The sequence below is a fragment of the Macrobrachium nipponense genome, chromosome 7 (genome assembly GCF_015104395.2).
Source record: "Macrobrachium nipponense isolate FS-2020 chromosome 7, ASM1510439v2, whole genome shotgun sequence".
In the NCBI taxonomy this organism is placed as follows: domain Eukaryota; kingdom Metazoa; phylum Arthropoda; class Malacostraca; order Decapoda; family Palaemonidae; genus Macrobrachium; species Macrobrachium nipponense.
In genome coordinates, this window is record NC_061109.1 from 40,174,563 (window position 1) to 40,196,494 (window position 21,932).

At 44.6% G+C, this 21,932-nt stretch overlaps 1 protein-coding gene across 1 annotated transcript in view; it reads left to right on the forward strand.

Annotated features, from left to right (window-relative positions):
• Nucleotides 1-414: 414 nt before the first annotated feature.
• The window catches only part of LOC135217580 (mitogen-activated protein kinase 14-like), a 230,324-nt gene continuing 208,806 nt past the window's right edge, over nucleotides 415-21,932 (forward strand). Inside the window, exons 1-2 of the mRNA XM_064253546.1 lie at nucleotides 415-592; nucleotides 3,615-3,763. Of these exons, the coding sequence (XP_064109616.1) occupies nucleotides 415-592; nucleotides 3,615-3,763 (327 nt within the window). The remainder of the gene's footprint in view (nucleotides 593-3,614; nucleotides 3,764-21,932) is intronic.

A 21,932-nucleotide genomic window follows, 5' to 3' on the forward strand; every position in this document is an offset into this window, starting at 1 on the left:
AACATCAGGTCTATTTATGCGCCGACCAGTTCCATGGTGGTCAAAGAAATGCCATGAAACCCATAGAACTATGAGATCTTGGTTTACTAGGTATAAAAAGACGGAAATGTAACTATTATCTGGTAGAATTTCGTAAGGCTAGGCAAAGTTTAGGTTTGAAATTAAAAATGCACGAAGAAGAAAAATCTTGGATAAACTTCATTTCTTCCATAAATTGCAAAACTCCCATCACATTAGTGTGGAAGAAGATAAGGAAAATAGCAGGAAAGTTTGTACCTAGCCAACCACCTGTGTTAAAAATAAATGGCATAAATGTAGGAGATCCAAAAGTAGTGTCAAATGAGTTTGCCCTACATTTTGCTAAAATATCTAAAAAAGATAATGAGAAAACCGTATGCAAACAGCAGAAAGTAAATGGAACAGCATTATCTTGATTTCACAACAAATAAAGAGGAGTCATATAATATTCCATTTACTATGAGAGAATTTGAATGGGCTCTCTCAAAGTGTAAAGAATCTGCTCCTGGTCCTGATGAAATTTCATATTCTATGATCAAAGCATGCGCTCAGAATACTAAAAGATTTATCCTCAGTATAATAAACATAATTTATAAGAACATTACTACCCTTTATGTGGGAACTAGCAAGAGTCCTTCCTTTTGTCAAGCCTGGAAAGGATAGTTCTTTCGTAGGAAATTATCGTCCAATTGCCCTAACATCTTGTTTGTGTAAACTAATGGAGAAAATGGTGAATGCTCGTTTAGTGTGGTATTTAGAGCGAGGAAACTTTTTCTCTCCGGCCCAATGTGGTTTTGACCGCAGTATGCGATCCACTGTTGATATCTTGGTTAGAATGGAGTCTGCAATATGTGAAGCCTTTGCCTCTAAGCACCACTTTATCACGGTTTTCTTCGACTTGGAAAAAGCGTATGATACTACGTGGCGGTATGGAATCTGAAGTAGTCCATGAATATGGTTTAAGAGGAGAATTAGCTATTTTTATCAAGCAATTCTTAAAAAATCGTTATTTTCAAGTACAAGTAGGAGCAGTTCTGTCTGAAGTCTGTAAACAAGAAGAAGGTGTTCCTCAGGGCAGTGTGTTAAGTGTAACACTTTTTGCTCTAGCAATTAATGACATAGTAAAGCAAATACCTGCTGATGTTATGCACACACTCTTTGTGGATGACTTTTCTTTATCTTTTGCAGCTGCACGTATGTCAGTAGCAGAAACGTCATCTACAAACTAGTAATAAATAAGGTGGTGAAATGGGCTGGGCTGAAGTGCATGGTTTCAGATTTTCTTCATCAAAGACTGTAGCCATGCATTTCTGTAGAATTAGAGGGATACTGCAGATCCAGATTTATATGTAAATGGCCAGAGAATATCTTGTGTTAAACGAAACAAGGTTTTTAGGAATGATTTTTGATACTCGGTTGACCTGGCTTCCCCATATCCTAAATCTCAGGGCTAAGTGCAGAAATCCTTGGATATCTTGAAAGTTTTGTCAAGTACATCTTGGGGAGCAGATGGACTCCAGTTATTGAGATTGTATAAAGCCTTGGTTTTATCAAAATTAACATATGGATGTGAAGTTTTACACCTCGGCTACCCCAAGTCGCCTCAAGATTTTAGACTCCATTCACCATACTGGAATTAGGATTGCTACTGGAGCTTTTAGGACTTCCCCTATAGAGAGTATGTTAGTAGATGCTGGGGAAATGCCCCTAGCCTTTACATTACCAGACTCTTCTGGCTCGAAGCTGGTTCAGATTCCAAAGACTTCCAGGAATCCCTAGTATGCCAGTCGCTAAGAAATGGAAGATTTGATAGCTTTTATGAAAGTCATCCAAAGATGCCACGTCCATATGCCTCAGATGAAAACAACCCTCCAAGACCTGAACATTCCAGACAAATGTGTACTACCGGTCAGGCATCTGTAACTCCCCCTTGGAAATTCCCAGCAGTAGAGTTTTGTAACTACTTCAATCAACCAAAAAAGAATGTCTCTGATAAAATATTACGTTATACCTTTTTAGATCATATGTCACAACATGACAATTTTATCCCAGTTTTTACTGATGGATCCAAAACCAGTGCAGGCGCGGTTTTGGCATAGTTTTTCCGTCCTTTGAGCGTAGTGGAAGGCTTTCAAGTAATGCATCTGCATTTACTGCAGAATATATGGAATTTTAAATACTGTCAAAGAAGTTTTAAAAAGTAATGATAAGAATTTTATTGTGTACTGTGACTCTAGAAGCGCTCTAGAGTCACTGAAAGATTTTTATTCCAAACATCCAGTAGTTTTAAGTATTCTGGAATGGTTATTTTTAGCTAAACGGAGGGGTTTTAATATTGAATTTTGTTGGGTTCCAGCACACGTTGGAATATCTGGAAATGAACGCGCTGATGCAATTGCCAAGGAGGCTGTTTCTCGTATTGAGCCCAGATCATTTAAGCTGCCGTGCAGAGATTTATATACTCCAATTAGAGAGAAGCATAAAGTACTTTGGCAAAATATTTGGTCAAATATAACTACAAATGTAAAAATGAGAACAATTGCACCTGCAATCAATCCTTGGCAGTACGATTTTATGCCCAGAAGGTTTGAAACAGCTCTGTGCCGCCTGCGTATTGGACATACTAGGCTGACACATTCCTACTTGATGAGTCGTGATCACGACATACTGTGAGGATTGCCTAGTTCCACTGACTGTTATGCACTTGCTGGTTGAGTGCCCCAGTTTGGTGGAACAGCGCAATCAATATCTATACTATGGGAAGGAGAATAATGTTTTTAAGTTATCAAAAATTTTAGGAGCAAATGGGATTTTTAACATGACTGGCTTGTTTGGATTTCTTTTTAACTCTGGTATTTTAGATAAACTGTAATGCTTGTGTGCGCCTTGCTTTTATTCTTATTGAAATTGTGTGTAATGTATGCGAGTGTGCATGTACGTATGTTTATGGTATGTATGTATGTGTGTGTGTATATGTATGTATGTATGTATGTAATAATTTTTTATATAATTTATTTTTATATTTATTTTATAATTGCCAGAATCTTTTATCATATTTTAAAATAATTCTGTTAAATTATTATTATTAAAATTTATAGGGTCTTTTTATATATAGTTCGGCATCAATGACCTAGTGTCACGATGCTAGATTAATATAGTATCAATCAATCAATCAATCAATCCTATTGTTAAAGGACCGAGGGTTGTATTACGTATCGGAACAAATGACAATTTGTCGAAAATTGCATTTTTCCTAACTATACAAACCTGAGGTCCTTTACATATAGTCCCTCCTCATGCCACCCCTCACTCTGCGTATTTTGCATGGGCCAAAAGCAAAAGTGATTTGTTTACCTCCGCGCGACGATCGGACAAGCAGTTAACTACCATTCTCCCCCTTGTTCGAAGCTTACGACCGTTTTCCAGCTGCCGCTAGCTACTTCCTATTGTTAAAGGACCCTCAGGTTTGTATAGTTAGGAAAAAATGCAATTTTCGACAAATTGTCATTTTTACACTTACCTTAAATTTGTTTGGAAACTACGGGCATATCGTTAATTTCATGATGTTTAAATTAAATTTTTTTTTACCTTTCCAGGTACCGTTGTCACAACCTTTGATGGGGGGCCAAGATTTACAATAAGTATTGTTAAAACACAAAAGTTAACCGACGATCATGTTCAGTTTTTAATATATCAAGTGTTGAGAGGACTTAAATACATCCACTCTGCAGGCATTATCCACAGAGTAAGTTCAGTTTAGTAGTTAAGGACTTGTTTTAGCTTAGAAGTGTAATTACCTGTTGATTAAACATTCTTCACTGTTGTTTATAAGTAAGGATAGGATAAAAGACTCTTTTAACCAGACCTCTGAGCTTAAAATAAAAGTAAGGTGTGCAGTATCTTTTGTGAGATGTAGTAATGACTGGTTGAGTTAACACTGCTTCTGTATTCCGTATTTACAACAGTGTGTTTTTTTATTTCTTGAAAGTAATAGAGCAAGTTTTGATTTTAACTATTCATTTTTCCTGAATGTTTATGATTATATTGTTTATAATATATCTTGCTTGCTTTTTTACAAACCCATCATTCACATATATGCCCCACATTCATGGTCTGAATTTTCTCAGACATGAAAGTCTTTTGTTAAACATACAAAAGAACGGTAGTTTCATGTTGCATGTGACACCTCCAACCAGAATTCCCAGGCTCATTTTGTTGTTGCAATATTGCCATTTTTTAGAATTCTAACTATTTCATGATTCACTGTAATTTTTCATCCTTTTTCACTTTTCTTCTTTCCTTTCAGTAGGTGACTGTGTGATATCTCCACTTTAACCTGCCTGAGAATTATGCTATTTTCCAGTTTTTCAGTTTTTCAAGTTTTCTTTACTTAATACTAAATCTCACTTGTTGGTACCTTTGTGCTGTGTGTTCACTGGGAACTCGCTCACTAGCTTATGAGTGATTATCCGGTAGTAAACTCTTACAGATAGGATCTCATCTATATCAGCCTCCTCTATTAGTTCCATGAATGTATTGCAAACTAAAGTTAGGGGATATAACTTGCAAGGAAGAAGATTTCCAAAGAAACTTGCTTCAAAGTAGGGAAAGTGGCATTGAAACAGGTTGCATCTCAGGCAGAAAACTAGAAACCAACAAGGCTACTTTACTGCCAAAAGGGAAGAGACCAGGACCACCAACTGTCCAGCGTTGCGCTACACATGTCACCTGCCATGAGGGAAGAACAGAATCTGCACTTGACAGCAGTACCAAGCGACTTGAAAGACCATAGTCCCATCTTGTGAAAAGAGAACAATAAGAATGGATGAAGGTAACCTTCATATCAGAATGTCTGCGTAAGCACAGCAGGAACAATAAAACTGTAAAGAAATGAATCTTCAAAGTGAAACAACAAGACAAATGTTGTGCTGAACAAAAAGGGAAAAATCCCCGTTGATATGTAAAAAGATTTAGTCACTGTGAATTTGTGAAAGATTGTTGTTTGGTATTAATAGTAAGGATAGGTAATATGTATTTTTAGATGGAGACAAGTAAGGAGATCAGTCATTATAAATGACATTAATCTACGTAGTTGTAGGAAATTATGTGAAAATAGTTATGTAAGCATAAAAATGGAGAGCTGGGCAACCATTACAGTGAATAAAACAAAAACACGAGGTGGAAAAGATCATGCATAGTCATAACAAAAGCTGAAGATGCTTGGTCGTCCAAAGATGGCGGCATCTTTCTCCTGTACCGACCATTTTCATAACACTTTTTCCATTGTTCCACTGACCAATAATGACAAATTGAACATGAATTAGTAATTGTACATAAGTTTTCTCTGCACCCACTGCGCGTTGGGTGAGGAACCATAGACACCAAAGTTAAAAATCTCAAGCAAGGAAACCCAATCACTCCAGGGAATTTCCTTTGTTTCTTGCAAGATCCTGAATAAAGCTTCGTTGGTGAGGCAAAACACTCCATGATCTCTCATAACTCATACACACCTACAAGATCACACGCACACTGAGCACACCCAGAGAAAAGACTGAAAAGAAAAATCAGGCAAACTAGACCGGCTTTAAACAGAAAGAGAGTAATCATGCCCTCTCTTAATGGCAGTAAGGAAGTAACTCCTAATGTTAAGACCTCAGGTTTGTTAGTTATGAAAAATACAAATTGAATAAAAAATCTGTCATTTTGTACATGAACTTTCCTGTCAGATATATACTTAGCTTTACGTCTCTGACGTCACGACAGAATTCAAAACTCGCGGCACACGCGACAGGTAGGTCAGGTGATCTACCTTACCCGCCGCTGGGTGGCGGCTGTAAGAACCAATCTCCCTTTCCAGCCAGAATTTTTCTGTCGCCGGTGACGACTACACCTGTGGTTGTTACCTCCTGACAGCTTTATTCATTTCTCGTTGCCGTGGATTTATTTGGACTGACTTTCGGTGAAGTACCTGATCTTGTTGGCTTGGCATACGCATTTGTGGATTGTTTTTGGATATTGATTTGGATTTTTCTTTGATTTCGAGATGTCTGAGTTAGAGGTTAAGAAATCTTCTATGTTTAGAGTGTGCTCTATGGATGAATGCAAGGTGAGACTACCGAAAGCTACGGTAGATCCTCACACAGTTTGCTTTAAATGTAGAGGGAAAGAATGTTCTTTTGTTAACCCATGTAATGAGTGGTGAGAAGTTGGATGAGGGTGAATGGAAGGCTCTTTCTTCCTACTTGAGGAAGTTAGAGAAAGACAGGGTGAGAAAGGCTTCGTCTAGGAGTTCTAGTAAGTCTTGTATTAGCGAGGTAGAAGAAAATCCTGTTGTAGCATTAGAACCTTCTCCAGTTTCAGCTCCTGCGCCCTGCATCGAACCTAATAAGATACGACTACGGAAGTGGCAACCATGAGAGCCACGATCCTTAGCATGGAAAAGAAGATTCGTTCGTTGCAAGGTAAGAGTAGTGAAGGTGAATTGTGCAGTGACCCCAGTGCAGTGGAGGGTGCGTCTGATCGGCTCCTTAATGCTTCCAGGCCTAGACCTCTTCCAGACTCCCAGTCCCAGTGGAGGAGGAGAGTCAAAAGCCGCAGGGAAGGTTAGGGAGAACTCCCACCGATCAGGCGGGTCCCTCGGTAGATCCTGATGCTCGTACCCAGGCTGCCCTTGTTCGCGCGAAGAAGGAGGTATTGCGCCAATGCTTCTCTTCGTCTTCCTCACCTTCGCCTAGAAGAGGATGGAGCGCCTCGGATTCTTCGCGACCGCTGAAGAGAGCCTGGAAGGCGCCTGGCTCCTTTCCTTCCAGCCCGGAAGTTTTTCCAGAAGAGCCGGAAGTAGAGATCAAGAAACCCAGGAGGGAGCAGGAGTTCTCACCTCATAGTAGGCTTCGAGCCTCTTCTCCGGTGGAGGATTTTGCAAGATCTCCAGCTCGAATTCTTGCTGGACTGCAAGCGCAGATTTCGGCGCTGGCGGGCTCCTTGGCAGGAGGAACGCGTCGGAAAGACGTCTCTCTCCCTGTCAAGAAGTCTAGGATTCCTTCGCCTGTGTTTCCGTCTCAGTCAGAGTCGGTTCTCTCTCCTTTATCAGCGGATGGAAGGAGGCGCTCTTCCCTCGGCAGGCGCTTGTCGTCTTCCAGGCGTCAATCGCCCAAGAAGCTTTCTCCTGGTGACTACATCTCTCCAGTAGGAAGGGATCTAGCGCCTAGTAGGCGTTCGTCTAAAGACAGGCGTACAGCCTCGTCTTCTCGCGCATTTCCGAAGATCCTTCATTCTCCGGATAAGAGAGCCTACTCTGATGGATTCGTCAAGAGACAGGATCTCGCCTTTTGTTAGGCGCCTTGAGCCTAGTAGGCGCTACTCCCCAAGTAGACGCTCTCCCGCTCCCAAGCGTGGTGCGGAGGATAGGCTCTTTTCTCCTGATAGGCGCGGCTCTCCTTTTAGCCGCTCGGTTCTGGACAGGCGTGTAGAGCCTGAAAGATATGTCTCTTCTTGGAGACACCTTTTGGAAGAGACACACCAAGTCGGGAGGCGAAGTTTGTGGAGCATGGTAGACGCCGGTCTCCTAGTAGGCGACCTTCTCCAGGGCTTCGCTCTCCTGTAAGTAGGCTCCAAGAGCCTAGTAGGCGTTCGTTCCTCATGGTAGGCGCAGCTCGCCTGGCAGCCGCTCTCCTTTGAACAGGCGCATGGATCCTGAGAAGCGCCTTGAGCATAGTAGGCTCTCCTCTCCTAGCAGGCGCTCCCCTTTGGAAGCCCGGAATTCTAGGAGTAGGATTAAGGAGCAAAGAGCACGCACTCATCAGAGTAGGAAGGACTCATTCGAGAGGAGCTCTCCAGAAACTTTGGCTTCCCACCCCTGATAGGCGCCAGTCTGCTACTAGACACTCTCTGGACAGGCGCATTTCTTTAGAGAAGGCTAACTGCCCTCGTAAAGAAGCGGAGGGTTCTTCAGTGGATGAAGTTGAACCTTAGAAGAGGATTTGGTGAAGGACTCGTCAGTTTCGTCCTATAAGATCCTTACAGATCTCCTTCTTCAAGAGTTTGGAGACTCCCTACTCCCGTCGCTCCTCCGTCTCCTCTCTCTTTATTCTCGACTTCGAAGAAGACGAAAGTTTCCTCTTGTGTGAGGATGAAGCCAACCATCTCAATGAAGAAGGCTTTGAGAGGTTTTGGTGATTGGCTGCTTTCTAAGGAAGAGAAAGGGAAGACTGTGTTTTCTTTCCCTCCTTCCAAGCTTACGGGCAGACTTGGATTTTGGTACGAGTCTGGAGAACCCCTAGGTCTGGGTCTTCCTTCATCGGCGGATGCGGACTTCTCTTCTCTGGTAGATGCAGCACGGACGCTCGGCTCTTTTGTCTGCTAAGACTACCTGGGCTATGAACGAGCTTGACCACCTGCTGAAGGGAATGTTTAGAGTCTTGGAAGTCTTCAACTTCCTTGACTGGTCTTTGGGGGTCTTGGCTAAGAAGACTCAGAACCCGGATGCTATTGTTTCGCCAGAAGAATCCATCAACAGTGTTCTAACGTGCATTGACAAAGCAGTTAGAGATGGATCGAAGCGAAATAGCCTCCCTATTTGGAGCAGGGATCCTTAAGAAGAGATCAATCTTCTGCTCTTTTCTGACTAAGTCTGTTTCGCATGCCCAAAGAGCCTCTCTCCTGTATTCGCAGCTCTCGCCTCTGCTATTTCCGAAGAAGATAATCCAGGACATCTCAGGATCTATCTCTGCGAAGGCGACTCAGGACATGCTCGCGCAGTCGGCACGGAAGCCTAGGACCTCCTTCCAGACGAAGACGAAGAAGGAGACTCCAGCTAGACAGGAGCCCTTTCGAGGGGGGCCCCCCTTCTAGAGCCTCTACCTCGAGAGGTAATAGACCTTTCAAGAGAGGTAGATTCTCCTTCTCACGCTCTGTCGAGACTAAGAAGTAGGGAAGTAGTCCTCCAAACACCAGTAGGTGCCAAGACTCTTCTAAGATTCTCGGAAGCCTGGGCAAAGAGAGGAGCGGACAACTGGTCCCTCTCGATTATAAGGATATTCCAGTTCAGGGCTTTGTGCTTCGGCCTTTCAACAGCCCCTCAGGTCTTTACAGGCCTAATGAAAAATGTAGCAAGATGGCTACATTTGGAGGGAGTCAGAGTGTCCCTTTACTTGGACGACTGGCTGATCAGAGCCAAGTCGCAGGAAAGATGTTTGGAGGACCTACAAAAGACCTTTTCATGGCAAGTTCTCTGGGACTTTTGGTGAACTTTCAAAGTCTCAGTTGATCCCCAGTCAAGATCGTATCTATCTGGGGATTCGGATGGCTTCTCTAGGGATTTTCGGGCTATTCCGTCTCCAGAACGGATAGCCCGAGGGTCAGAGAAAGTCAAAGCCTTCCTAGAGAAAGAAGTATGCACAGCGAGGGAGTGGATGAGTTTGTTGGGGACACTCTCCTCGTTGGAGCAATTCTTTCTAGGAAGGTTGCACCTCAGACCTCTCCAGTTCTTTCTACATCGAAACTGGAGGTGTCGTTCGCAAAACCTAGAGTTCTACTTCGAGATCTCAAGGGAAATCAAGAAGGACCTCTCTTGGTGGGCCAACCCTCTCAGGTTTGCAGAAGGGATGTCCCTTCACATTCCGAACCCCAACCAAGTGTTGTATTCCGACGCCTCGGAAACAGGTTGGGGAGCGACGCTAGGGCTCCAAGAGAAGTGTCAGGCACCTGGAACAAGGAACAGGTGACCTGGCACATCAACAAGAAGGAGCTGATGGCGGTTTGGCTAGCGTTGAAAGCTTTCGAGCCCCACGTCCTAGCTTCAACAGTACAGATCAACTCGGACAACACCACGGCCCTGGCTTACATCAGGAAGCAGGGGGGGACTCACTCTTTCTCCCTGTACGAGACAGCAAAAGAACTTCTGCTTTGGGCAGAGCAAAGGAAGATTTGTCTCCTTACCAGGTTCGTACAGGGAGAAAAGAACGTCAGAGCAGACCTCCTAAGCAGGAAAGATCAAGTCCTGCCTGCAGAGTGGACTCTTCACGAAGATGTTTGCCAGGACCTGTGGAAGCTTTGGGCAAGCCTCATATAGACCTCTTCGCCACAGCCAAGAATGCGAGGATAGCCAACTACTGCTCTCCGATATCGGACCCGAGGGGCAGTGTCCGATAGACGCGTTTCTACTAGATTGGAAGGGTCTAGACATGTATGCTTTTCCTCCATTCAAGATACTGGGAGAGACTCTAAAGAAATTTGCAGAATCGGAGGCAGCAAGGATGACGCTGGTAGCCCCGTTCTGGCCCGCACAAGTATGTTCACAGAGGTACTGGAATGGTTAGTAGATCTTCCGAGAACATTACCACAGAGGATCGATCTGCTCAGACAACCCCACTTCGAGAGGTATCACAAAAACCTCCCCGCTCTAGATCTGACTGGCTTCAGACTGTCAAAAGTTTGGTCAACGAGAGGCTTTTCTGCAAGAGTTGCAACGGCTATCGCAGCAGCAAGAAGGCCTTCTACCTTAGAGTCCTACCAATCGAAGTGGGACGTCTTTCGGCGATGGTGTAGGAACCATCACTTTTCCTCTTCCAGTACCTCTGTGACCCAAATAGCAGACTTCTTACTTTTCCTTAGGGAAGAAAGTGGATTGGCGGTATCAACCATTAAAGGCTATCGTAGCATGCTATCTGCAGTGTTTAGGCACAGAAACTTAAACATTTCAGAAGATAAGGACCTTCATGATCTATTAAGATCGTTTGAAACATCCAAGAAGGTTTCTCCAGGGGTTCCGAGTTGGAATCTGGATGTAGTGCTACGTTACCTGAGGTCCAATAAGTTCGAAACCGCCTCAGTCTGCATCGTTTAGAGACCTCACGAAGAAGACAATTTTTCTCATGGCATTGGCTTCCGCAAAGAGGGTTAGTGAACTCCATGCACTAGAAGGAAATGTGGGATTCAGAGGAGATGCAGCTATCTGTTCGTTCCTTCCTTCGTTCTTAGCCAAGAACGAGAACCCCTCAAATCCTTGGCCTAGGAGCTTTGAAGTACAAGGATTGTCTGCATTAGTAGGCAAGGAAGCAGAGAGGTCGCTTTGCCCGAGTAAGAAGTTTGAAATCTTCTATCCTTACAGAGAAAGAAAAAACTTAAGGGCAATGATGTCAACCTTTGGTGCTCTGTAAGAGATCCTAGGAGGAGTCTTTCGAAGAATGCGCTTTCTTTCTTTATCAGAAGCCTGGTGAAAGAAGCGCATGCGATATGTGATGAAAGTCAATTCAAAGTCCTTAAGGTCAAAGCTCATGAGGTAAGAGCTATTGCCACGTCATTGACTTTTAACAAAAACATATCCCTGAGTAATATTATGAAGGCAACATTCTGGCGTTGCAACTCAGTCTTTGCAAACCACTATCTGAGAGACGTCAAGTTACGTATGAAAAGTGCTTCGGGTTAGGCCCGTACGTATCGGCGGATCGGTGCTGGGGCAGGGAGCTGAGCCACATTCCTTAGTAGTTATATATTTTTTCCCCTTGTTAGGTTGTAAAAGTTGTTTTTGGTTGTTTGAAAGAACATGCGGGTAGGCATGTTTTTTCATTTCGTAGTCTAACAATGATTAGATTGGTTAGGTGATCGGTTTATGTTTTGAGCTCCTTGCAATGATAGTGGTTAGGTTCTGTCATATAAGTGGGCGAATCCCCGTTGACAGATCCTGCTCGGATTCTATCAAGTAAGCGGATAACCAAATCCCTTTGATAGACCCAAAGAGTCTGTCAGCTGTAGGTCACGCCCTCGTTGAAGCTCTTAAGGCAACGCAGACTCATAGACAGTAACTACGAAGTCTTCTGCCTAAACAGGTAAGAACCAAGGTTGTATTTACATCCTACAACTAGTGTTGTTTTCCCCCTTTTTTCCATATTTATATTGCTGTCTCTTTCCCTCCACCAAGGGTGTCAATCAGCTAAGTATATATCTGACAGGAAAGTTCATGTACAAAAATGTTATTGTTAGTTAGACAATAAGGTTTTGTACATACTTACCTGTCAGATATATACGATTGATGGCCGCCCAGCCTCCCCTCAGGAGACCGGTGGAAGGAAAAATTCTGGCTGGAAAGGGAGATTGGTTCTTACAGCCGCCACCCACGGCGGGGGTAAGGTAGATCACCTGACCTACCTGTCGCGTGTGCCGCGAGTTTTGAATTCTGTCGTGACGTCAGAGACGTAAAGCTAAGTATATATCTGCCAGGTAAGTATGTACAAAACCTTATTGTATACTAACAATAACATTTTCACATGGTTTAGAACTTTTTGGATGTTGATAAATATGAAAACAGAGCCTGAATATGGGGCAACTGTGGCTTACCCTCTGCACCTGTTAATCCTCTTGCTACTGTTATACTCCTGTTTTGTATCCAGTTTCAGTGCACTTGACTGTCATTACTCTCGTCCCATACATGTACCAAGCTCTGGCAATTATATTTCATTATTCATTCATAAATGAACATGCAAAGATGTTAACCTAAAAATACTAAAAAAACTGGGATACTAAATTATGGATGCACCGATACAACATTTAAAGCTGATACCGATACTGATACCTGTTCCCTCCATAGCACTGTTATTTAGGAGAATATATATTGTTACTAAAAATCATTCTTGTTTCTCTGTTATTGTATATTAAGTTTCAGAAGTTGAAAGGTCATATATTTGGTTATACAAACAATTTCAAAGGCATAAGTTATATTGAAAAATAACATCAAGTATAACTATTAAGTATTTAATCCCTTTATTAGCTGGATACAGTTTGGCATATATTATGGCTACCATTAGAAGACAACAATTTAGGTACATAGTGCTTATTCGAATTCACTAATTTCTTTACTTTTATTCTGAGTTTTAATTTATATATTGGCTAGAAACAGTTGACAGACATTTATTTACATTGTGAAAGATTCTGGTAATGGAGGGGTTTATCTTTTGCCTCATTTCAATATATAAATTGATTCTATTGGAATCCCAAGAAAAATGAGATACTGGTACATAATAAAAATAAGATTAAGAAAGGCACCGAGTTTGTTTCTCAGTATAGATCAACAAAACATTCAACCCCCCCCCCCCAAAAAAAAAGCACAATTCTCTTTGCAAGTTCCAACTCATACTGGACTTGGACCATCTGAACTAAGTTGAAATTACAGTTTTATTAAAGATAATATTCAATATAATTTTCCTAGAAATGAAAAGAGTTACAGAAAAAAAATTAATAATATATATACCAAACTGTATTTGGTGGGCTTTGTTAATATCTACATTTTAGGAAGCCTAGAAGGATATTAAATTTCTATTTTTGTACATGAACTTTCCTGCCAGATATATACTTAGCTTACGTCTCTGACGTCACGACAGAATTCAAAACTCGCGGCAAATGCGACAGGTAGGTCAGGTGATCTACCCCACCCCACCCGCCGCTGGGTGGCTGGTGTATGAACCAATCCCCCTTTCCAGTCATAATTTTTCTGTCGCCGGTGTCGACTACATCTGTTGTCGATACCTCTCGATTTTGGATTATTACTCGTTTTCGCCCTGGATTGTTTCATCGGACTTTTGGTGAAGTACCTGCTCCTTGGCTTGGCATTTGCGAATTTGTGGACAGTTTTTTTATTATTCTTTTGATTATTCTTGGAATTTCATTATGTTCTGATTTAGAAAATTAAGAAATCAACTATGTTCAGAGTTTGTTCTGTTAGCGATGTAAGGTGAGGCTACCGAAAGCTGTGGTAGACCCTCACACAGTATGCATGAGGTGTAGGGGAATGACTGCTCATTTATTAACCATTGTAATGAATGTGGTAATTTGAATGAAGAAGAATGGAAGGCGCTTTCTTCTTATGTAAGAAAGCTTGAGAAGGACAAGGTTAGGAAAGCTTCATCTAGGAGTTCTAGTAGGTCTCGCGCTAGCGAGTTTGAAGTTGATAACCCTGTTGTAGACGTAGCGCCTTTACCAGTTTCAGCCCCTGCTTCCTGCATCGAACCCGAAGATGCGCCTTCGGAGGTGGACACTATGAGAGCCACTATTCGCAGCATGGAGCTGAAAATTAAAGTGCTAGAAGGTAAGAGTGATAGCAATTTGTGCAGTGATCCAGTGCAGTGGAGGGTGCGTCTGATCGGCTCCCTAATGCTTCTAGGCCTAGACCTCTTCCAGACTCCCAGACCCAGTGGAGGAGGAAAGTCGAAAGCCGCAGAAGGTTAGGGAGAACCCCCACCGGTCAGGCATCCCCTCGGTAGCGCCTGATGTTCGCTCCCAGGCTACCTTGGATCGCGCCAAGAGAGAAGTCTTACTGGCAATGCTTCTAGTCTTCGCCTTCTCCTTCGCCCCAAGCGTGGTTGGGGCTCCTCGGAAGCTTCTCGGCCGTCGAAGAGAGCCTGGCAGGCTTCTTCCGCTCTCCCCTCCAGCCCTGAAGTTTTTTCGGAAGATCCTGGATTGGATGTGAAGAAACCGAGGATTTCTTTGGAGTTTCGCTCTCCTAGTAAGGATCGAGCTGCGTCTCCCGTGAAGGACTTTGTTAAGTCTCCTACACGTGTTTTGGCTAGTCTGCAGGCGCAGATTAGGCTCTGGCTGACTCTTGATTGTGACTTCTGTTGTAGGAAGGACGTCTCGCTCCCGGTAAAGAAGTCCAGGCGCTCTTCTCCAGGTTTACGCTATTCGTCAGTAACCGCCCTCTCTCCAGGAGTGGATCGTAGTTACGAGGCGCTCTTCAACGGACAGGCGCTCTCCTGCGGACATCGTTTCGCCGTCGGACAAGGGGCATGCTTCCCGTAGACGAGCCTCTCCTGACAGGTGCTCGTTCGAGACAGGATCTCTCCCGCTGGCAGACGCCAGGAGCCTGGTAGGCGTTTTTTTTTTCCCCTCATGGTAGCCGACTCTTCCTTCAGGCTTCCCCGCGCTCCGGTGGACCAGACGCCCTTTGGTAGACAGGCGCTCTTCTCCTGTCAGCCGCCCTACGCTTAGCAGGCACCAAGAGCCTGGTAGGGCGCTCTTCTCCTTCAAGGCGCTCTTCTCTCGATTTTCGCTCTCCTCGATTAGGCGCCGGGAATCTGTCAGACGCTTCTCTCCTGTAGGGCGCTCGTCGCCAAGAGGTAGATTCGCTCTCCTCGCAGGCAGGGCGCCAAGAGCCTGATAAATTCGCCCTCTTCATGACAGGGGCGCTCTTCGCCAGCAGCCGCTCTCCTTTAGACAGGCGCCAGGAGCCTGATAGACGCTTTTCGCCTAATAGGCTGGACTCTTTGATTCGTGACTTCTTGTTGTAGGTAGGACGTCTCGGCTCCCACTGGTAAAAGAAGTGCCAGGCGGCTCTTCTCCAGGTTTACGCTATTCGTCAAGTAACCGCCCTCTCTCCAGGAGTGGGCATCGTTAGTACGAGGCGGGATCTTCAACGGGACAGGCGCTCTCCATGCGGACCCATTGTTTCGCCGTTCGGACAAGGGGCATGCTTCCCGTAGACGAGCCTCTGACAGGTGCTCGTCTCGAGACAGGATCTCTCCCGCTGGCAGACGCCAGGAGCCTGGTAGGCGTTTTTCTCATGGTAGCCGCTCTCCTTCAGGCTTCCGCTCTCCTGTGACCAGACGACCCTTTGGTAGACAGGCGCTCTTCTCCTGTCAGCCGCCCTTCGCTTAGCAGGCACCAAGAGCCTGGTAGGCGCTCTCTCCTTCAAGGCGCTCTTCTCTCGATTTTCGCTCTCCTCGAGTTAGGCGCCGGGAATCTGTCAGACGCTTCTCTCCTGGTAGGCGCTCGTCGCCAGAGATTCGCTCTCCTCGCAGCAGGCGCCAAGAGCCTGATAATCGCTTCCCGCATGACAGGCGCTCGCGCCAGGCAGCCGCTCTCCTTTAGACAGGCGCCAGGAGCCTGATAGACGCTTTTCGCCTAATAGGCTCTCTTCGCCAGATTTTCGCCTGCGTTCGTTAGGCGCCAAGAGCCTAGAATACGCCCTCATCCTGACAAGAAGGAGTTTTCAGGCAGAATCTCAACGGAAGTTATGACTTCCCCGGTTAGATGTCAGAGTTCTTCCAGACGTTCTTCCAAGGATGGACTCTCGGCTGAGGACAAGACAGCCTATCATCGTAAGGATCGTGAAGGATCTTCGGCGGAAGAAGAATAGGATCCCTCGGAAGAAGAAATTCCTAAAGATTCCTCTGTTTCTTCATACAAGCGTTTGACGGACCTGTTGCTTCAGGAATTCGGAGACGCCCTTCTCCTGTCGCCCCGCCCTCGCCTCTATCGTTATTTTCGACCTCGAAAACTTCGAAGGTTTCATCCTGTGTCAGGATGAAGCCTGCAATCTCTATGAAGAAGGCGCTTAGAGGTTTTGGTGAGTGGCTTCTTTCGAAGGAAGAGAAAGGGAAGACGGTGTTCTCTTTCCCTCCTTCTAAGCTAACTGGAAAACTAGGATTCTGGTATGAATCGGGAGAACCCTTGGGCCTCGTTCTTCCATCCTCGGCAGACTCGGAATTCTCTTCACTGGTGGATTCCTCTCGACGCTCTGCCCTCATGTCTGCTAAGACGACATGGGGGATGAATGAGCTTGACCACCTGTTGAAGGAATGTTCCGAGTCCTGGAGGTGTTTAACTTCCTAGATGGTCTTTGGGCGTTTTGGCCAAGAAGACGCAGACCCCGGATTCCATTTCACCTGAGGATCTTATCAGTGTCCTCACGTGTATGGATAAGGCAGTGAGGGATGGATGAACGTGAAGTAGCTTCCCTTTTCGGAGCGGGAGTGATCAAGAAAAGATCTGTTTACTGTTGCGTTCCTGACGAAATCAGTATCGCATGCTCAGAGAGCCTCTCTCCTGTATTCTCAGCTTCTCCTCCTAACTCTTCCCATTAAGAAGATAATTCACGAGGATGTTTCTTGTGCCCTTTCAGCTAAGGCTACACAGGACATGCTAGCCCAGTCTACCAGGAAGCCTCACTCTTCTTTCCAAGCTAAAACCAAGAGAGAGACTCCACAGTTAGGCAGGAGCCCTTTCGAGGAGTCCCTCCTGCCAGAGCTTCTTCCTCTAGAGGATCTAGACCCACTAAACGAGGGAAGACCTTCTCTAGATCCATCAGAGGGAGGAAGTAGGATTCAAGTTCTCCAGACATCAGTGGGTGCCAGACTTCTGAAGTTTGCCGACGTCTGGGCCCAAAGGCCCAAAGGGGCGGACACTGGTCACTCTCGATTGTCCGCAAAGGCTACCTCATTCCCTTCTTATCAAGACCCCCGTTGACGACGACTCCGAGGGAGTTGGTAGCCAAGTACAAGGACCCCATCATGAATCAAGCCCTCTCTCTAGCAGTAGATCTTATGCTGGAGAAGGAGGCGATAGAACTAGTGAAAGATCCTCATTCTGCGGGTGCGGGTTTTTACAACAGACTGTTCCTAGTTCCCAAGAGCTCAGGAGGATGGAGACCGGTTCTGGATGTAAGCGCTCTGAATATCTTCGTAGAAAAAAGGAAGTTCGCCATGGAGACAACTTCTTCAGTGTTGGCGGCTCTTCGTCCAGGGGACTGGATGGTGTCCCTAGATCTTCAGGACGCTTACTTCCATGTGCCTATCCATCCTTCTTCACGGAAGTTTCTGAGATTCATGATGGGAGGGAAGATCTTCCAATTCAGAGCCTTGTGCTTCGGCCTTTCGACAGCCCCTCAAGTTTTCACGGGTTTAATGAAGAATGTAGCGCAGTGGCTACATTTGGAGGGAGTGAGGCTGTCTCTCTATCTAGACGATTGGCTGATCAGAGCAAGCTCACAAGAACGATGTCTGGAGGACCTACAAAAGACACTGACTTTAGCAAGTTCGTTGTGGCTTCTGGTGAACTTCCAGAAGTCACAATTAATCCCCAGTCAAGAGCTGATATATCTGGGGATTCGGATGGTTTCTCCGGATTTTCGGGCATATCCGTCACCAGAGAGGATTGCTCGTTGCCAAGAGAAACTAACGACCTTCCTAGAGAAAGATGCATGCACAGCGAGGGAGTGGATGAGTCTGTTGGGGACACTTTCCTCGCTGGAGCAATTCGTTCGTTTTCTCTAGGAAGGTTGCATCTCAGACCTCTCCAATTCTTCCTTTACCGGAACTGGAGGTGTCTCTCTCTAGACCTGGAATTCTCCTTCATGATATCAAAAGGAATCAAGAAGGACCTTCTGTGGTGGGCAGATCCTCTCCGATTTGCAGAAGGTCTGTCTCTGTACATGCCAAACCCGAACCAAGTATTGTTTTCCGACGCATCGGAGACGGGTTGGGGTGCGACCCTAGGGTCAAGAGAAGTGTCAGGCACCTGGGAGGGGGAACAGGTGTGGCCTGGCACATCAACAACAAAGAGTTGATGGCAGTGTGGTTGGCGTTAAAAACCTTCGAGCCCCACGTCCGAAATGCTATAGTTCAGGTCAACTCGGACAACACCACAGCCTTGGCTTACATAGAAAGCAGGGGGGGAGGGGGGGACACACTCTTTCTCCCTGTACGAAACAGCGAAGGACTTGTGTTGTGGTCTCAGGCAAGGAAGATTGTTCTCCTCACCAGGTTTCGTACAGGGAGAAAGGAATGTCAGAGCCGATCTCCTGAGCAGGAGGAATCAAGTGCTCCCCTCGGAGTGGACTCTGCACTCAGAAGTTTGCCAGGACCTGTGGAGGTTATGGGGCAGACCTCATATCGACCTTTTTGCGACAGCAAAGAACAAGAGAATAGACCTCTACTGCTCCCCCGATCTCGGACCCAGGAGCAGTGTCCAGGTCCGATGCTTTTGTTTTTCTTTTTTTTCTTCTAGACTGGCAGAGGTCTGGACGTCTATGCTTTTCCTCCATTCAAGATTCTGAGTCAAACACTCAGAAAGTTTTGCGGCCTCGGAAGCGACAAGGATGACGCTGGCTAGCTCCATTCTGGCCGGCCCAAGATTGGTTCACAGAGGTACTGGAATGGTGGTGGACTTTCCCAAGAAGCTCTTCCACAAAGAGTAGATCTGCTCAGACAACCCCACTTCGACAGGTATCACAAAAAACCTCCCCGCTCTCAATCTGACTGGCTTTCGACTGTCAAAAGTCTTGTCAGAGCGAAGGGGTTTTCAGCTAAGGCAGCGAAGGCTATCGCCTCAGCTAGAAGGCCCTCTACCCTTAGTGTCTACCAGTCGAAGTGGGACGTCTTTCGACCGTTGGTGCAGAACCAGAAGCTTTCCTCTTCCAGTACCTCTGTGACCCAAATCGCAGATTTCCTGGTTTTTCTCAGGGAAAAATGCGGTCTTTGCAGTTTTCGACCATCAAAGGAATATCGGAGCATGTTAGCAGCTGTGTTTAGGCACAGGAACTTAGATATCTCCAACAACAAAGATCTACATGATCTGCGTAAGATCTTTCGAAACTTGCAAGAAACCCTCGTCTCAAATTCCGAGCTGGAACCTGGATGTGGTTCTTCGTTTCCTGAGGTCCTCGAAGTTCGAACCTCCCCAGTCATCTTCTTTCAAGGATCTTACGAAGAAGGCTGTTTCTTTTGGCTTTAGCATCTGCCAAGAGAGTTAGCGAGCTTCATGCTCTAGAAGGAAGGGTAGGTTTCAAAGGAGATTCCGTGATTTGTTCCTTCCTTCCTTCTTTTCTAGCTAAGAACGAGAACCCCTCAAATCCTTGGCCAAGGAGTTTTGAGGTTTCCAGGCTTAGCTCCCCTGGTAGGGGAAGAGCCAGAAAGAACTCTTTGCCCTGTTGGAGGACTTAAGATACTACCTCCAGCGGAAGAAGTCTCTTAAGGGCATTAAGGACAGACTTTGGTGCTCTGTAAAGGATCCCAGTAGACCATTGTCTAAAAATGCTTTGTCCTTCTTTATTAGAAGCCTCGTGAAGGAAGCACATTTGGCTTGCAGTGAGGATCAGTTCAAGCTTTTGAAAGTCAAGGCTCACGAGGTAAGAGCCATTGCTACGTCCTTGGCTTTCAACAAGAATATGTCACTCCAGAATCTGATGAAAGCAACATTCTGGAGATGCAATTCAGTATTCGCGAACCACTACCTTAGAGACGTCAAGATTACTTACGATAAGTGCTTCGCGTTAGGCCCGTATGTATCGGCGGATTCGGTGCTGGGGCAGGGAGCTGAAGCATATCCTTTGTAAATTTTTTCCCCTATTGTTTGTATTGTGTTTTTATGGTTGTTTGACCCCCTCATTTTGGGACCACCTTGACGTGGTGAGGGGGCTCTCGAACCTCAGGAATCTCTTCCCAGGTTCGAACCCAAGAGTCCCCATATGACATTATATATTTTCGAGTAACACTTATGTGGACCTTTCCATTTTTTGCCAAAATTTTGAAAGCAAAATAATGAGGGAAACATATCATGGCTTGAACGTGGAGTTAAATCCGAAGCTAAATAGTGAGAACTGTGTAGATCCATCATCTACCCGGACAATGTTCGGCACCTGTTTTTCAAGCGGAAACACTATTTGTGGAGCTGGACCACGGATTCCAGGGGGGGCCTGGTTCTAGGAATAGAACTCTCGGCATTCTATCCAGTTTGCCCCATAATGTGATTAGGATGGGGATAATTGTATTAACATAATACTCTTAGTCCTAGCAAGCGGGTTCTGCTTTACACGTTGGGCCATACTAATCATGTGTTATGCCATCCCCTTTTGGGGGTTTTGGGTAGGGTAGGGATGCGGACATTTGGGAGTCCTTTCTCACTTGTGCCTTTGGCAGAAAATTTAACTTCGCGAAGGGCCAATGATATCTTTTCAAGAATTTTTTTTGTGTGTGTGTGTGTGTGTGTGTGTGTGTGTGTGTAAAAACTCAAAATTTATGAACTGTGAAATAAATGATTTGAGTACCCCTGTGGGCCCCATGATGGAAAAACTACGGCACAGTTGATGACCATTGGCACGTCACTTACGTCCCGAATTTCCTAGGTACTGCCACAGTAGTGAAAGTACTATAAAAGATACAAAGGAACACCCTGTTCCAAGTAAAAGCAGCAGAGCCAGAAAACCAAATAGAGTGCATAAATACAAAAGAAACAAACAAAAATAAATTGGTAAACTCCAATATCGTAACAATGGAACCATATATGATGAACAATAATTCTGAATTAGAGACAAATAATCCTCTCAGCAATACAGAAAAATATAAAAATCATAATAGACAAGCAACATACATAAAACAAGGACCAAAAAGAAACAAAAATTACCGACTTAATCCCACATTGGTACATTTTGATGACCTCTTTGGACCAGATAATTGGTCAAGATTTCTAGTCCTCAAAGCTGACAACAAAATCTCAGCAGCGATGCTAGAAAACAAATTACTTAACATATATCCAACACAAGACATGGAATGCAGACATCAAGGACAATGAATGGCTTATCCAAGTAACCAATAAAAAGCAGTCCACTGCCTTTTTAAGTATAACAGAAATAAATAATATAAAGGTAATAATTACAAGCCATGAAACATTGAATTATGTACAGGGTACAGTCATCCTACCCAATAGCGAGCAGGAGCTTCCTTCAAAACAACTATTGCTGACTCCCTAAAATTGAGATATAACAATATCCACGATTTAGAAATATACTCTATTTCAAGTAGGAAAGATAAAAGTAAAAATATCAACATTGCCAAAATAAAATTTACAAAGGCCAAGACTTACCATTTAAAATAAAAATTCTTGGACAAAATAGAGAAGTTCGTCCTTTTGTTCCTAAACCATTACAATGTACACAGTGCTCAAGGTAGGACACACATACAAAAGATGCCAAGTAATAAAGCTATATGTGCAGTCTGTGCATCAGATGACCATACCACTAATTGGAACTGTAAACAATCAAAATGTATTAATTGTGGACTAGCCCATCACGCAAAATCTAAGGAGTGTTCATTTTACCAATATCACAGAACTTCAGTTTGTTAATAAATAGGACAGGAATGTCAGTCATGGAA